At 35.0% G+C, this 18,296-nt stretch overlaps 2 protein-coding genes across 3 annotated transcripts; both read left to right on the top strand.

The window, feature by feature from the left end:
• The first annotated feature begins 5,351 nt into the window (after nucleotides 1-5,351).
• On the top strand, nucleotides 5,352-11,845 carry LOC103419076 (rRNA 2'-O-methyltransferase fibrillarin 1-like). Of its 2 annotated transcripts, XM_029089124.2 has the most exons (7): nucleotides 5,354-5,494; nucleotides 5,944-6,356; nucleotides 7,515-7,610; nucleotides 7,778-7,855; nucleotides 7,987-8,163; nucleotides 10,963-11,031; nucleotides 11,479-11,845. In XM_029089124.2, the coding sequence occupies exons 1-7, from the start codon at nucleotides 5,479-5,481 to the stop codon at nucleotides 11,647-11,649; spliced, it is 1,020 nt and encodes a 339-aa protein (XP_028944957.1). In that variant the 5' UTR covers nucleotides 5,354-5,478; the 3' UTR covers nucleotides 11,650-11,845. The 2 variants fall into 2 exon arrangements, with proteins under 2 accessions (XP_028944958.1, XP_028944957.1); XM_029089125.2 differs by lacking the exon at nucleotides 10,963-11,031 and having other exon boundaries at nucleotides 5,352-5,494.
• A 2,705-nt stretch (nucleotides 11,846-14,550) lies between these two features.
• On the top strand, nucleotides 14,551-18,028 carry LOC114819667 (trifunctional UDP-glucose 4,6-dehydratase/UDP-4-keto-6-deoxy-D-glucose 3,5-epimerase/UDP-4-keto-L-rhamnose-reductase RHM1-like). The gene is made up of 3 exons (XM_029089123.2): nucleotides 14,551-14,779; nucleotides 15,617-17,191; nucleotides 17,281-18,028. Exons 2-3 carry the CDS (start codon nucleotides 15,629-15,631, stop codon nucleotides 17,722-17,724), a joined length of 2,007 nt encoding a protein of 668 aa, XP_028944956.1. The 5' UTR covers nucleotides 14,551-14,779; nucleotides 15,617-15,628; the 3' UTR covers nucleotides 17,725-18,028.
• The last annotated feature ends 268 nt before the right edge of the window (nucleotides 18,029-18,296 follow it).

Raw genomic sequence — 18,296 nt, 5'->3', positions numbered from 1 at the left:
ACATACCGAACTTGAAGCAGATTAGCAAGAACCAACTCTCGAATGTAATGATAATATATCTCAACATGCTTTGTTCGAGCATGAAAGACAGGATTGGAGGCAAGAGAGATAGCAGATATGTTATCACACCAGATTGTAGGTTTGGAAGATAAGGGAAAACCAAAATCATGAAACACCTTACAGATCCATGTAAGTTCAGCAGCAGTATGGGCCAGAGATCGATATTCAACTTCAGTGGAGGATCTAGCCATTGTAGGCTGCTTCTTAGCACTCCAGCTGATTAAGTTTGTGCCAAGATATACGCAAAAGCCGCTGGTGGAACGACGATCAAATAAACAACCAGCCCAATCGGCATCAGAGAATGCAGAAAGATTAAGAGAACTTGTCTAAAACCATAAACCATGATCAGAGGTGGCTTTGAGGAATCGGATAATCCTTTTAGCAGCTTGCAGATGAAGATCAGCGGGAGTATGCATGAATTGGCATACTTGATTGACAGCAAAAGAGATATCAGGCCTAGTCCAAGTCAAATACTGTAAGGCACCAACCAGGGATCGATATTCAGTGGGATTGGAGAGAGGAATGCCACTGTGATCCAGTTTAGTAGTGCCAAGAGGAGTACAACATGGCTTGGCACCGCCCATTTTGGTTTTCTGAAGCAAATCCAGAAGATATTTGCTTTGATGAAGAAATAATCCTTTGGATGAGCGTTGAACTTCCAACCCCAAAAAATAGTGAAAAGGACCTAAGTCCTTGACTGGAAACAGAGACCCAAGTTTCTGAATAAACTGCTGGCACACTGTCGGATCGGGACCACTGATCAAGATGTCATCCACATAAACCAATACTATAACTAGAACAGGATCTTTGATGACAAAGAGAGATGCATCAGAACAAGATTGAGTAAAACCAAAGGACTTGAGAGCTTGAAAGAGTTTATCAAACCATGCCCGAGGAGCCTGTTTAAGGCCATATAGAGACTTGTTGAGTTTACACACATGATTTGGCAGATTAGAATCAGTAAAACCAGGAGGTTGTTGCACAAACACCTCTTCTTGTAAGTCACCATGAAGAAATGCATTACTGATGTCAATCTGATTTAGAAACCAATTATACTGAACTGCGACAGTTAACAGAATCCGAATAGTGACTGGTTTAGCTACAGGGCTAAAGGTTTCTTGATAATCCAGACCTTGTTGTTGGTGAAAGCCCTTGGCAACTAATCGGGCCTTGTATCTGTCAACAGAACCATCAGGCCGTTTCTTAATGCGAAATACCCATTTGCTTCAGAAATATCTTTCTGAAATATTACAATTTCATTACTTAACAAAATAATTACATGAGTATGGTATTTATAGTCATAACAACAATAACAACTAATAACCTCTCTAACTAACTTGTACACATAGCACATTACAAGTAGGTAATTAAAAACAGAATGTATGTCATGATTTGGCATCCTCATCTTTAGTTTTAACGAAAAGCTCACGGTACTGTTCATTTTAACGAAAAACCATATTTTTACACTAAAAAGTCAAACCTGCTACTATTCACTTTACCTTTTATTTTGTCCTTATCATTAAAACTCAAAGTTTTTAAGCTATTTTCATTAGTTTTCCTTATAAAAATCTCTTTCATGTCATACTTACGGTATCTTTTACCCACGTTGAGAACTATGGATGGAAAGTGTTAATTTGAACAAGAGCTGACACGGGTGGGCCGCCCCAATCACATGTATCATGACTATATGTTTAAGGTACTATTATATTTGAGTCGTATCAGCAACAAAAGAATATGCACATTATATGCCGTTTTCGGTGCATCTGGGTTCCATAATTTTTTTTTTATGGATAATGGTACCCAAATCAACAACTTAGGTCAAATTTTAAATCAAATGACGTGATTGTTGTTAATTAAAGTTTTTATTAACGTATTGTTTTTTATTAATGAGACATCATATGATTTACAAATTTAATCTAAAAAATTAAACTTCCAATCATTTTTTTTTAAATAATTTTTTTTTTTTTGATCTACCCAGAACTTCCTACTTAGCAATTTCATTCTTTGGGTAATTTAACACTCTACACAACCGGTCACCAAACCAATCAATTTCAGGCGCTTGATCAAATCAGACGGTGAGAAGAAGTCCTGTACGCGAACCCGGTCGCACCGAAGGAAAAATCGCATTAGGCATGCAACCCAAAAGATGTCTCTGGTGCCAAAAGATCCTACATACTCCCCCCATTCGACACTTCCATCATGACATATCATGAACATGGATCAGATCGTGGTTAATATTTAGACTGAATCTGGATTCGAAAGATATATGTTGGGGGAATTGAGAGACTGAATTATGGGTTATTTAAAATGGTGTTCAATCTAAAAGAATTTTAGGGTTTCAATTATCAAGGTTATAAATATGATTGTCAAAGTTTTACCTAAGACAGTAAGATCATTGGATTTTCAACTATCCTTGATTAACATTCATGAGTAATTCAAATGAAAAATGTAGAGTGAACTGGCAGAAGAGAAGAAGAAAAAAAAACAATACTGTCCGCATTAGGAATAAAATTACCATTTTGCAACTATACAATTAAAGTTAAGAGAAGAAATTGGTCAATTATAATAGTTTATGGGGATCTTCAAAAAAAAAAGTTTATGGGGTAATTGGCTAAAATTAAAGTTCATGGAAGAAATTGTCCAATTATAAAAAAATTAAAAACTCAAGGAGCAATGACTAAAATTAAAGTTGAGTGGAAAATTGGCAGCTCCTTGTAAGTTCGAGAGAAAAATCGACAAATATCTCATTATTTGTTCTAGTACTTTATTTATTTTTGCTTTGCTTAGATCAGATATTTTCAAAAAAGTATAGGAGGTGATGAAGGAAAAATAGTTTGGTGCTTTTTCAAAAGCTTGGTGTAATCTACTTATTTGCCACCAAACAAAACCAACAAGTAGTTTCCCAAAAAAAAAAAAAAACAAAACAAAACCAACAAGTACTTCAACATGGCATAGTATATAGATTATGTTTTTTTTTAAACAATAAAGCTTAATAAAAAAAGCTTATAAAGAAAAAACAATTAAAAAAGAAAAATTACTAAACTTAATACAATATTAACTCTAATTATGTGCCAAATTAGCTAAATCAACAATGAATTGTTAATTGTTAAGAAAAAAGTTAGTGAAGATCAAATCCGCACTAGAATGTATAAAATATAAACGTAGTTTCTTTCCTCCTCATAATAAAGTGCTATATATATGCCTAATATGTTTTTTAATTAGACCATCTTCAACCTTTGAGTTAAAACTTAAAATTTAGGTTTTAAACTAACCCAATCATTCTCTAATGGTTGAGCCTAAAACAAGTTTTGGTTAAAACCTAAACTTTGGGCAAATTTAACACACAATTCTACCCGGGGTTAAAAAGGATGGCCTACCTTATGAGCGTGGATGCGCCCGAAAAGTGGAGGTCACAACAAGGCGATGTGCCCTGAGTGTGAGACACTCAAGGGCTGACAGGAAGTGGGGCCCGCTCCTAACGAGCATGTCGGCCACACAAAATGAGCCCAACGACTCTTTTTCAATGAAGATTTTAATTTTTGGGTCGTTAATTGATCTAGCGGTCCAAATTCAAACCTATTTAATTTTAAAAAATTTAATACATTAAATCCAACGGCTGAAATCGACTATGTTCAAATCTAGCAGTAAAAAAAAATAAAAATAAATCTAAGGCGAAAAATAAATCCAACAACTAAAACAATTAAAAAAATTATTTAAATCGAAATTCACCAGAAACTTTATAAATACATGTTTCATGGGATCGATTCCATGTAGCTATTAAATTAATGATTAAAAGAAAGGGAACTTTAACGAAAAACTCCCGGTATTGTTCACTTTAACGAAAAACCACATTTTTACACTAAAAAGTCAATCCTGGTACTATTCACTTTACCCTTTATTTTGTCCTTATCGTTAAAACTCAAAGTTTTCAAGCCATTTTCATTAGTTTTCCTTAAAAGAAAAGGAGAAGCATGTGGTTGATAGAGTACTCCATAATTTAGGCTGAAAACAAAATTTGTCTAATTTTTTTAAGGATAAACTATGGATGATGTTTTAAAATATAGACGGTTCGGATGATGATATACATTACAAAATGAACCCTATAAAATGGAAGTCACAAAGTGTGTAAAAAATATGTATCCTCAAATCCTAATCCATATATATAATGAGTAATATTAGGTAGACTAAATTTGCAAACCAAATGATGTGTCATTAATAAGAAATAAGCACGTTAATCAACACTTAAGTACTAATACAATCATCAACTTCCATGTCATTTAGTTTACAAAATGTAGTCTACAAATTTAGTCTCTCTAGGGAGAATGAATTTCCAAACTAAATTTTGTAAACTAATGATGTGGTTGTTAATAATTAAATTATTACTTAAGTGTTGCTTAACGTGCTTATTTCATATTAGTGACATATTATTAAGTTTGCAAATTTCGTTTGAAAATTTAATCTCTCTAGTATTACCCATTTATATGTGTGTGTATATATATATATATTCTTTGAGTTAATTTTAGGTACACCATGATGCATGCATGCATCCATGCAGTTGTAAAGATGCCGTGAAGGGATGCAATTCTCTTCAACACGATCACTTTCAGCCTTTCACTTCAGCACGTCGCAACCTGGCTAAAGCTATACATAAATACCCGCTTAAGTATCACATCATCGTATATAATGAAAATAGTACTGCATGCTTTTGATTTTTAATTGCGATAATCTATCTGATTTGGAAGAGAGTGATGTGTGTTGATTTGATTTATAGCGATTGTTGGTTTTATTGTGTTTGGAAGATGAATGAGACTGGTAACGTATTGCCAATCGACAAGGATTATTAGTTTCAAACAAGCATATTAAAAAAAAGAATATTGCTTTAGAAAATGAAAGTAATAAAAATAGTTTTATATCTTAAAGAGATGATAATGTATATACTAGTTTAATCCGAAAATGATTTTCTAATAAAAAAAGTAATGACGTCATATCTACAAAGACGTTCTAATAGAAGGTTATACTTCTCACCTCGGTCTTATTAGGGGAAGGCTAATGCACCACCTAGCCGGTGTGGTGACGTCTAGAAGAAGAAAAATTGTATGACTGTTGCCTCTTTGTGCGAGAGGCACCCATTCAATTTCTTTAGATAACGTTGCCATGAACCGTCGCCTCTTTGGGCATTTTTTATTTTATTTTTCTTTATGGGCTTAAATTTGAACCCTAAGTTGTCCGTAACACGAAATTCCCTCTACCCACGAAATTCCCTTGGGCCGTAGCTGAACTCCCACTAGCAGGAAACTCTATATACACTCCCTTTCCGAGAAACCCTAAACCCAAAAGCGCTCTGTGTCAACTTCCACCTCCTCTCTCAATTTGATCGCATTCTCCTTGCTTTCTTACTAATCCCAGTTTGCCTTAACAATGACAACTCCAAGAGGTATTATGATATTATCACTTATATTTTCATCGCCTCGGCTCGGTCTACATTTACCTGCATATAAATTCATGTTTCAGGTTGTCTATTGCATGAATTTAATCGCACCGACACCTATGTCTTTTGCTGTTATAGTATTATTTGTGTATATTATGAAATCTGTACCATTTTGTTTTTGTCAATAATGATTCGGACTTAAGACCTCCAAAACTGACTAAACCCTAATTTGTTTGAAGAGTTTTAAATATATGTGTGCGGGCTCTGCTTGTGCATGTTTAATTGTTGCTATAATGCTATAATGCTATGTAGCTAGGTATGTGATATTTCATATTCAACATGTAGTCGGCTTTTCTTCCTTAGCACTGAATGAATGTCTTTGTATGAATAAAACTATCTACTCTAGATTAATGATTATCCTATGCTTCTTGGATTTTGGATTGAATATAATATAGGTTGTAGTGGTGCTGCTCGTGTTGCCCGCAGAGGCCTTGCTGCACCTCCTGGTGTCCGCAGAGGACCGCCTCCTGGTGTCCGCAGAGTACCCCCTCCTGGTGTCCGCAGAGTACCCCCTCCTGGTGTCCGCAGAGTACCACCTCCTGGTGTCCGCAGAGTACCACCTCCTGGTGTCCGCAGAAGACCACCTCCTGGTGACTTCAGAAGACCTCCTGGTGACTTCAGAAGACCACATCCTGGTGACCGCAGAAGACGGCCAGCACCTGGTGGAGGTGGAAACAAAGGAATTATCACCCCATATGGTGTGCATGAAGGGGTTTTCAAACATACGTCTATTAAAGGCGATGCTCTCGTCACTAAAAACATGGTCCCTGGTGAATCTGTTTATAATGAGAAGCGCATCTCCGTTCAGGTTAGTTGATTGTTTTTATTTTTTATTTTTAATATATAGACAGAATTGATGATTCAGATCTTCTAATTTCATAAGAAGTTTATGCAATGTACCCGAGAAAAAGGTTTGTACTATATACATATCTGTTCAATATTCTTCTTAATATTATATGTATATGTGACCCTTCTTACACATCCCAACTCCGTTGTAGACGAACTAGGATCGATGTATAGTACGTGCTCTCGTATTCCCTGTATGGTACCATGTATACCTATAAACAATACTATGTGGTCAATGCTCAATACCTGTTCACTATATGGACAATACAATATAGTTGCTATGTTATTCTGCTCTGTGAACAGTTGAGTACATACATATGCAGGGTCGTCCCGCTGCGAATCCAACAAAAAGGCCCTCCTTATTTAAATAATAATAATTTTTTGAACAATATATTCATCAGAATTCAACAATCAATATTCAAACTTAATTGAAATCAACATCTCACTTTTACTAATTGAATAATCTCCGGTTGTCATGAAATTATAATTAGGGTTCTTCCACAAAAAAAGGAGCACGACTGAAAAAAAAGATGAAAATACACTATGTTTGTGGAAGAAGCTCAAGTTAGTTTTTTATTGCTACAAAAAAATGGAAGGAAGTAATACACAAGTCTTTTATTGCTAGAGAAGAGTGGAAATTAATATTAAATATAGACTCCACTTAATCAATTGTACTATAGATAAAATCATATGATGATGATTTTTCTTTTTAAGCAAAAACTTTTTTGTTAGAAAATTTATACTCATGTAATATAGAGGAGGATGAATTTTTTTAAAGGGCTCAGAAATTGATGTGTTACTCCACCTTTTGCACGTCTGTGGCCTTTGAGTATACCTTTACATGCAGCTTTCTTCTCGATCACCTGTTCAATATTGTATGAAACTCCCCTTAATTTGTAAAACTTTGCAGTATGCCTTTACATGCAAGTTTCTTCTTTTTATTTATTTGAAAACATGAATACAAAACATTTTAATTAATTAAGTTTGATGGCCTAATTAACCCCTTTTAGTTTATATATGTTGCATTATATAAAACAACATTGTCTGCAGAGTATACAATTATTATTTTTTGTATAGAGAATTGGTTGTAATTACTATTTATTTTTGTAATATTATTCAGAATGAAGATGGAACCAAGGTGGAATATAGGGTTTGGAACCCGTTTCGTTCAAAGCTGGGAGCTGCAATCTTGGCGGGCATTGACATCATTGGGATTGTGAGTTCCTCTATCTTGTACAATATCTTATACACATGTCTAGCAAATTTTATGATAATTACAACATAATGAATCACACCCTCAAATATCATAGTTATCTTTGTTATTTCTATAAATTTAATTTATACGTATAATTGATTAATTGTGTATAATTACTTGATATCAAGAAACCGGGAGCTCGAGTTCTCTACCTAGGAGCTGCTTCAGGAACCTCTGTTTCTCATGTATCCGACATCGTTGGACCTGTAAGCCTATCCCGACCAAACGCTCTAATTGTTTACCATGAATTAACAAGCAGTTTACTATTAACACTTCAAAATAAACATCATGCATTTGTATGTTCCAATATATATCTCTCGTTCGTTCTTCTTCATAGACTGGAGTGGTGTATGCGGTCGAATTTTCCCCTAGGAGTGGTAGGGACTTGGTAAACATGGCAAAGAAGAGAACTAATGTCATACCAATTATTGAAGACGCAAGACACCCAGCAAGATATCGGATGCTTGTCAGCGTGGTAGATGTCATATTTACAGATGTTGCTCAGCCTGATCAGGTTTTTCTATACACAGAATCACCAATTCATTGTTTTATTTGTAGCACAGAATTACTGTTTTAATTTTCATACTGAGTGCTTTCTCATGGTAACAATCTTGCAGATACGGCATAGTTCGCACAAGGGTTTTTCATTAGCCATATGTTGCATTTGCTAAACCAACATTCCAAATTATTTAGGGTCTATTTGAAATTTTTTTTTTGTCCTTTGTTTTTAAACTAAAAACTTTATGGTAGCAATTTTCAATTGAAAGATACTTTTTTATTATTTTTTAGTTTTAGTTTATACAAAAATGAAAACAAAAAATTGATATGAAACAGTCCTTTACAAGATCAAATTTTACGTAAATAATTTGTTTTTGTCAACTAATATTTGAGCTGTAGTAGGTAAACTTTTTTAATGCTCTTTCAAATAATTTGAAACATTTTTCAAAGTTTACCTGTGGATTGTGGCACGAAATTGCTGATTTTCAAAGCTTGAATTATTTTCGTCTCTAGCATGTGATGTACTCAGGAATTCCCGTTTATTCAATAAATAATGAAGGGGAGATCCAATACATACTGAGTGTCTGATGCTAATTTGAGTTGATCATCATATGTGTGTGTGTGTTTTTTTTTTTTTTTTCATACTGAAACTCAAATAAGGACAAATTTAGTTTTTTTTTGGTGAACAATTAAGTTTAATATACCAATTTCTTTTCTTTTTCTTTTTTTTGAGTGTGACAACTTTTTTTACTTTTCTTTACATTTTTTTTAATTTTTTGTCACATTTTTAGCAATAACTACTTGTAGACGTTGCCCATTTTTATTGTACTGACAGTTAGTCATGTGACATAATTACTGACCTGTCGATAAATTCTCGGTTTTGAGTTGTTTTAATATATATCAATTAAGCATGTGGTGTACTCAGGGACACCATTAAGCAATCAATTAAGAGTGATTCTAACATTGAGTTGCTAATCGTAGTTGGTTATGAATTATTTTTACCTCATTTATGCACTGATTTTCAACAATTTCATAAAATTTAAGATCTGTATATTTCTAGCCTTGCATGTGCATGTAAGTTATAAATTGAATTAAGCCAAAATCTTCGAACTTCATGATTTTCACATTGATCTACTTGGTGTGTGTGTTATAAATTGAATTAAGCCAAAATCTTCGAACTTCATGATTTTCACATTGATCTACTTGGTGTGTGTGTGTGTGTGTGTATTTCTAGCCTTGCATGTGCATGCAAGTTATAAATTGAATTAAGCCAAGATCTTCGAACTTCATGATTTTAACATAAGCATTAGATGCGGAAATACAATAAACAACCAAGCGTAGAAATAATCCCAAATATAATTTGTACCTAGGCAACGAAATATTAAGAAATTATTCCGTCGAAATCGTACCAATCTACTAATTTATTCAATCCATTAAAAGCATGAATGTGAAACAGTGAAACAAAACTATAGGAAAAACATGATTAAACCTATGAATCATGACCAACATTCATCAATCCAAATATAGAATAAATCAGAAATTGCATTGACATCCACAACATAAAATTTGACATTGAAATTCCGAAATAAAATTGAAATAATAAAACTACATAATCGTAATAGAGGTTTCTCCTCTAGCTTTAGCTAGAGAGATTAGTTCTCCATAAACTAAAATAGAATAAGAAAAAAATCTAAAATTATGAAAGAGCAAAACTCCACCAAAAACATAAAAATGGGAATGGTTATACTGAGCTGCTGCGCAGCCAACCCCCATATCCCTCTTGAATAATGATCATTTATCAACCCCATTATTAAGCCAATTATAACTTAGCCGTTCCTTGTTCTTTGCCTTCCCATGTCTGTTTCATTTTCTTTCCATAACATGACAAGCTTAATCACCAATTTATTATCTTTGCCTCTTGGGTTAACTCGTTGCAGACAGCCCCATCTTCCTTTCTTCATCTCACCGTTTATCTTCTAAAAAATTCCAATAAGTGACCTGACAAAAAGATCAAGATAAAATGAATATCAATCCTCATGTATATTGTAAACCGCAATATGTGAACTATACACTTCAACCGATGTCATAAGGCACTCAAACTAATTTAGACCAACTGATTAAATTAAAACAAAGGATTTATGACATGATTTTGGTCCAATTCATTAGCCTGACCATAACAACAGAAAGTCATATAATTCCTTTCATTTAAATCCAACATATTATCAGAAAATGTAACATCCAAGGTGAAATAAGATATGCACTCATCATTGACCAACATTACATCACAATTTCGATAAATTACTAGAAAAATTACTTAACGGGTATAATGAAAGAGCATTAGACATGCACTTTTGAGCAATTATCAATGACAAATGCTCTAATCGTGTTTCTGTCCAAAGTGCACATTAAATGGGTATGTGCACCATATATATAAGGCAAGAGAGAACAACTACTTTCTCCACCGCCGACTGAAACTGATTAGGATCTTATAGCATTTGCCATCATGGATCAAGGTACGCTTGATTGTTTATTGTATTTTTCCATCTAATGCATATCTGAAAATCACGAAGTTAGAAGATCTTGGCTTAATTCACTTTATAACTTACAGTGCATGCATGCTTCCAAGGTTAGAGGTAGAACACTGGAATGTCAACTTAAATTTATATATTGCTTAATTCGATTCCTCCATTCTGTTAAAGCTCACAGAGATGGTGGGGAGGATGAATTACTTTATTTTTATTGTATTATAAATAGTTTTTTTTTTTTTGTTATTTCCCCCGAAAGTCCGCTTTGCTATTTAATCCTTTCTTTGCAGGCAAGGATTTTAGGTTTGAATGCAAAATATTTCCTCAAAATAGGAGGTTGTTGTTTGATGTCAATCAAGGTTTGTGTTGCCCTTATTGTTGTTCTCAAAACTGCTAATATACTGTTTCAACTTATCTTTTTAGGCTATTCTGCCGGTTTTCACCCTTGAACATGTACCCCATTACCTATAATTTCCCAGTGACTGAACTTTAGACCAAAACTTTTATAAATGGCCACTTTAACTATATATATGTCGAATAACTTTTTGTTAAAAATTGTCACATTTTAGTAAGCTAATAAATTATTGGCATGCACGTATGGACAAAAAATTAGATGGAATGTGGTTGAACATGACGAATGGGGGAAATTAGCATTTATAGTAGTTTAGCGAGGAAATTGGTCCAATTAAAAGTTTAGGGAGCAAACCGGCATTGGGGAACTAGTTCAGGAAGAAAATCTGAAGTATTTGGTTCTTATTAATCAGCGTAAAAGGATTGGGTTTATATTTTGTTCTGCATTTTTCCAGGCAAATTGCATAGACTCCACTCTACCTGCTGAGAAAGTTTATGAACTTGAAGTGGAAAGAATGACGGCAGAACAGGTGAAGCCTAAACAAAGGGTGACACTTGAGCCATTTGAACGTGACCATGCTTGCGTAGTTGGTGGCTACCGAATGCCAATCAAGATACAAAAATAAACTCTCTGATGTTGGTGCATACTTGTATGCCTGAAGATTGTCTCTCTTTTGAGATTCAGCTCTACTAGAAGATTCCTTTGATTTCAAAATCCTCAATTATTAAGACTTACTGGAATAATTATAGTACTCTATTTTTCATACACGCGGTATTTTATCCTAAATATTTTTTTTTAATCAAACGATATTATTATGGGAATCTTGACGAAAAGCTCTTAATACTGTTCACTTTAACAAAAAAACCACATTTTTACATAAAAAATCAATCATGGTATTATTCACTTTACCCTTTATTTTGTTCTTATGGTTAAAACTCAAAGCTTTCAAGTCATTTTTCATTAGTTTTCCTTATTATCTACACTAAAAGGAGGGGGTGGACTTAGCCTCACAATGGGTTAACAATAATGTGGTTCAAATTCATTTTTGACGAGAATCAAACCTAAGACCTCTCACTTTCACTTACAAATGAAAAGGAATATCATTAAACCGTAGTATTAAGTGGCTATTTTATTCTAAATTTATTAAAACTATGCAGAGAAAAAATCGAACTTGAGTGTAAAATGAATAATTACTAGTACTTAACAAGCATTTTTCTCAACTTCTGCATGATGACAATGTGTCTTATCGCACTACTAGGGCAAACCCCACATATAGAGTGGTTAGCTAACATTATTCCTTTCGAGTTAGCTAGGCATAAGGGAAAAAGAGCAAAAGACACATATCTCTGTTTGGTATGCGCCTTTATTTTTCACGTGACTTATATGTGCTGCATGTAATTTCTTTCGGTGCAATAGGTACCTCTCGTGAGACAATAATAATTAAAGACCATTATGACTTATTTAGATCATCTTTAAAGGAGATGTCAAATTATAAGAGTTAAATTACTAATGATGGTTGATGTATTACTCTGAAGCCTTATGTCAAATTTTGTACTTATTCAGTCGAATTATCAAATATTATTTTATTATTTAAATGGAGTTTTAAATAGTTGTAGTTATTAAAAAAATGTTGAAACAAAATTTTTATTGGTTGAAATGCTAGTAGAATAAGGGACCCACCATTAAAATGAATTAAAAATAAATTAGACATTGATGTCAAATTTGACTCCAAATCACAAAGCCTTCAAATTTAGTTAGCAAATAATATTTCGGTTTGAGAGATTTTTGATGTCAAATATAGACCGTGACATTCCACCTAGAATTTTAACATCTCATTTAGAGATGCTGTTAGTAACGTTTTATATAACAGTTTTTCATTTTAAACATGTAAAACCCAGTGTAACATGTTTTTGATAGACTATTAATAAAGAATGTCTCTGGAAATAAAAAATCCACATACGCTTGAATTCTGTAAAAGTTAAAACATAATAATTGTTAAGAACACGATCTAAAAAAATAAAAAAACTTTCCACTTTCCACCAAAGTTCGGAACTATTTCACTCATTCCACACGTAACTTACTTCTTATATACGTTAACTTCCAACATATGCACATGTTTAGAATATTAGAATGTGAACATGTTTAGAATATTAGAATGTGTGATCTTTTAGGTCGGTACTTTACAACCCAGAAAATTAGAGATGATTGAATAATATATAGTATGATGATTAATTCCTGGTAAGTGCTTACGCATTACTTAGCTACCATATTGTTTGACAGCCAGAATATACTCTTGTGTGAACAGCTATTACATGAGAAAATTCGATATAAATCCAGTTTTATTAGCCACCATCAGTTATAGTCCACATTCATTTAATCAACAGTACTAATAATATAATCTCTTTGTCAAATCTTTACTTATAAATAAAAGATTTTAAAATCGATTCTCGCTAATTGCGAATTCAAATCAAATTGTTATGATTATTCTATTGTAAGATCTACATATATAATATCAAATATTAAAAAAAAATTAATATAACCTATCCAAATGCAACCTTAATATGGTCACAAGTAATCTCAATCTTATTTGTTCGCCTTTAATTAGGCATTAACCTTTTTGTGCTAGCATATCCAAAGATTTCAAATATCTTTTCCATCAAAATTGGAAGGAAAGAGGGAAAATAACAATAAAATCATGTCATGGTACGTTTATGATTGAAAAAACTTCAGTTTTCGACAACGGTTTTAGCGCATGTGCAATTGTGGTTAGTATTTTACCCGCTTTGAAATTTGAATTCTAGATTATTTCAAAATGTGGACGAAAAAACACCAACGAAGCATGTCAAAAAATTTCAAATACCCTCATCTTGAAAATAAAACAAGAGTCAAGCGAACAAAAAAAATCTTATGATGAAAGATTATGGTAGTTTTAAACAACCGATTGACGCGTGAATAACTGTCAGTAACATTCTACTTACATTAGTTGACAACAGTTAATAAAACCTTAGCGTAAAACACGCGTCGAAATTTGATTGGGTGTTGTCAAGAAGTTCACCTGGTAAGACTTGAAATTTGAATTCTAGATTATTTCAAAATGTGGACGAAAAAAACACCAACGAAGCATGTCAAAAAATTTCAAATACCCTCATCTTGAAAATAAAACAAGAGTCAAGCGAACAAAAAAAATCTTATGATGAAAGATTATGGTAGTTTTAAACAACCGATTGACGCGTGAATAACTGTCAATAACATTCTACTTACATTAGTTGACGACAGTTAATAAAACCTTAGCGTAAAACACGCGGCGAAATTTGATTGGGTGTTGTCAAGAAGTTCACCTGGTAAGACCAAAATACCCCATGATCTTGACGTCATAAGATCAAAATTCTGACTTGCAAACCAAAATTTGCGCCCAGCCTACCCCTACAAAAGAGGCGGGCCCGCAAAACGCGTGCCGTTGTAATTTGCTCAACCGTCGGAGGGCATTTCAGTCATTCGGTCTCTTATACGGCTCTCCTTAACTGTTTCTAAGATTTACAGAGGGCGTATATATACATACAGAGGCTCTGCACCCTCTTTCTTTCACAAATGAATCGGTGGCCATTTTTCTCTCTCTAGTTTCTCTGCCTGAATCTCTCTCTCTCTCTCTCTCTCTCTCTCTCTCTCTCTCTCTCTCTCATCGCTTGCCTCCTGAGGCTTCGTCTCTGAATTTCTCTATCTGGGTTGGTCGATCTTGACCGAAGCTAAATCTTTAAGTAAGCTTATTACTATCTTTTCTGCAATTTTTTTTGTTACATTTCATGTGGACAAAGTATTGGATCACTGCTTTGGTTGTGATATTTGTGATTTGGGTACTTTTGAATCGTTAGATCTGTGATAAATATGTAGAATTTGAGTGTTGGGTTTGCTATTAAGCTTTGATTTACTAACATGGCATTGCTCAATTTTGATCTGGGATCTGTGAAACGAGAAATGGGTTGTCATGAATGGGGATGAGATTCTGATGTTTGCGTGTTTAGTCCAAATGGGTTGGATGATTTGATGTTTTCATTTGTTTCTGAATATGCATGATCTGAAATTTGATGTATCGGTTCTGTTAGATGTGATAGGATTCAGTGAATGTTTTTGTGATGTGTTGTGGTCTTGCTTCTGTTTGATACCGATTCGGGCATGTTTACTTGCTTGTAGGGGAAGGAAAAAACATAAAAGAAAAGTTAATCCTTAGTATATAATGAGGTGTTGGTAACTTTTTAAGATATTGATGAGTCCTTTCTAAGAAATTGGCTGTATACGGTGTACTTGATTTGGCAACTTTGCGCTTTTAATCACCAAATTAGAAACTTTATATGTAATTTTGGTAGCTCTGTTTTGTTATAAACTAAGGTGATCTGTCATTTGAATTATCTGTTTCCTATTGTTTACAGTGTCGTGATAATGTCGTTTTACCGAGGGTTATGGGATAAATGGAAAGTTTGCTTTACATGTCCTTCTAGCTCCATTGTTGATTTTCAGTAGTTTATGTATTTTGGTATGTATTGGTATATTGTTTTAGCTTCGGTTCTCATTGTAGTTTTCTAATGTTTGATATTTAGACGTTTTCCAACATGGGTTCATATACCCCCAAGAACATCCTCATAACTGGGGCTGCTGGCTTCATCGCATCTCATGTTGCCAACCGGCTCATCCGCAGTTACCCTGGCTACAAGATTGTTGTGCTTGACAAGCTTGACTATTGTTCAAATCTGAAAAACCTCCTTCCCTCCAAATCATCACCCAATTTCAAGTTTGTTAAGGGGGACATTGCCAGTGCTGACCTTGTCAACTATCTACTCATCACTGAGTCGATCGATACCATAATGCATTTTGCTGCCCAGACCCATGTCGACAACTCCTTTGGTAACAGCTTTGAGTTCACAAAGAACAACATCTATGGCACCCATGTTCTCCTAGAAGCATGCAAAGTTACTGGACAAATCAAGAGGTTCATCCATGTCAGCACAGATGAGGTCTATGGTGAGACTGATGAAGATGCTGTTGTGGGAAACCATGAAGCATCTCAACTTCTCCCAACAAATCCATACTCTGCAACAAAAGCGGGAGCGGAAATGCTTGTTATGGCATATGGCAGATCATATGGATTGCCTGTTATAACTACCCGTGGAAACAATGTCTATGGACCAAATCAATTTCCTGAAAAATTGATTCCGAAGTTCATTCTGTTGGCCATGCAAGGGAAGCCTCTGCCCATTCACGGGGATGGTTCTAACGTGAGAAGCTATCTATTTTGTGAGGATGTTGCTGAGGCTTTTGAGCTCATTCTTCACAAAGGAGAGATTGGACATGTCTACAATATTGGAACAAAGAGGGAAAGGAGAGTTATCGATGTGGCCAAGGATATATGCAGACTTTTCTCAATTGACCCGGAGACAAACATCAAGTTTGTTGAAAACAGACCTTTCAATGATCAGAGGTATTTCCTAGATGATGAGAAGCTGAAGATTTTGGGGTGGTCAGAGCGCACCCAGTGGCAAGATGGGTTGAAGAAGACTATAGAATGGTACACTCAGAATCCTAATTGGTGGGGTGATGTATCTGGGGCTCTGCTCCCTCATCCTCGAATGCTGATGATGCCTGGTGGGATTGAGAGACTCTCGGAAGAGTCTGAAGAGGGCAAATCTGAATCTTTTGTCTCAAGTAATCCCCGAATGTTGGTTCCACCTTCCAAAGCCAGTGGCTCTCCTCGTAAACCTCCCTATAAGTTCTTGATCTATGGTAGGACTGGTTGGATTGGGGGTGTACTTGGGAAGTTATGTGAAAAACAAGGGATTCCTTATGAATATGGAAAAGGGCGTCTTGAGGATCGCTCATCGCTCTTGGCAGATATTCAGAATGTCAAGCCAACCCATGTGTTCAATGCTGCTGGTCTGACTGGTAGACCTAATGTTGATTGGTGCGAATCTCATAAAGCAGAAACAATTCGAGTCAATGTTGCTGGAACCTTGACCTTGGCAGATGTTTGCAGAGAGCATGGACTCCTGATGATGAACTATGCTACTGGGTGTATATTTGAATATGATGCTAAACATCCAGAAGGTTCAGGAATTGGGTTCAAGGAAGAGGACACACCCAATTTCCATGGTTCTTACTACTCAAAAACCAAGGCCATGGTACATTTCACTGAGAGTTCTTGGTTTTATGCTCTTTTCTTTATTCTTCCTCTTCTCAAGTCTTACGTTTGTCATTTATTTTTAATCAGGTTGAGGAGCTCTTGAAAGAATTCGACAACGTCTGCACTCTCAGAGTTCGGATGCCCATCTCATCTGACCTGAACAACCCTCGCAACTTCATTACCAAGATCTCTCGTTATAACAAAGTGGTAAACATTCCTAACAGCATGACCATCTTGGATGAGTTAATACCCATTTCTATTGAGATGGCAAAGCGGAACTTGAGGGGCATATGGAACTTCACAAACCCTGGTGTCGTAAGCCATAATGAGATCCTGGAGATGTACAAGCAATACATTGACCCAAAGTTCACATGGGCTAACTTCACACTCGAAGAGCAAGCCAAGGTTATAGTTGCAGCTCGAAGCAACAATGAAATGGATGCATCCAAGTTGAAGAAAGAGTTCCCCGAGTTGCTGCCAATCAAGGAGTCGCTGATCAAGTACGTCTTTGAACCAAACAAGAAGGTGTAAGCCAATTTCAGTTATAGAGCTCGGTAAAACCTCCGCCATCCATATTAGGTGATATATGCTTAGATTACCTCAGTTTAGTTCAATCAGTATCACTCATTATTCATTTTTAGCCATGCCATTATTTCTTGTATGCCTAGAGGGTGTTGGGTATAATTCTACTAAGTGTGCTTTCTGTGTTTTCATCCGGGTATCTTACTTTCCTTCGTGTTCCGTTTTACAAAAACTTTCCACAGATTCGGTTCCCGATAGGTATACTTATGTAAACTTGTTTTACATTCTGTTCAATGAAGGTTGTGGTGTTTAATTCTTTTGTTTTCAGCTTATATAAATGTGCGTGTGTGTGTGTGTACACTCGTTCATGCATTGCTTGAATTCAAAAGCCAAAAGCAATGAAATTCCAGGGAGAAATGGTGTTTAATTCTTTTGCTATGTTGCTCGCATCTTCCCTCTGCCCTCCCCCTCTCTTTCTCATCTTTTCTCGCCATGTCGTCACTCTCTCCCTCTCTCTCTCTCTTTCCTCTCTCCTTCACTCCTCTCTCTTATAAACCCAAACAAATTTGAGAAGCCCAAAG

The sequence above is a fragment of the Malus domestica genome, chromosome 11, assembly GCF_042453785.1.
Source record: "Malus domestica chromosome 11, GDT2T_hap1".
Lineage (NCBI taxonomy): Eukaryota > Viridiplantae > Streptophyta > Magnoliopsida > Rosales > Rosaceae > Malus > Malus domestica.
The sequence above is the reverse complement of the archived record's forward strand: the minus strand, read 5'-3'. Positions and strand labels throughout refer to the sequence as shown.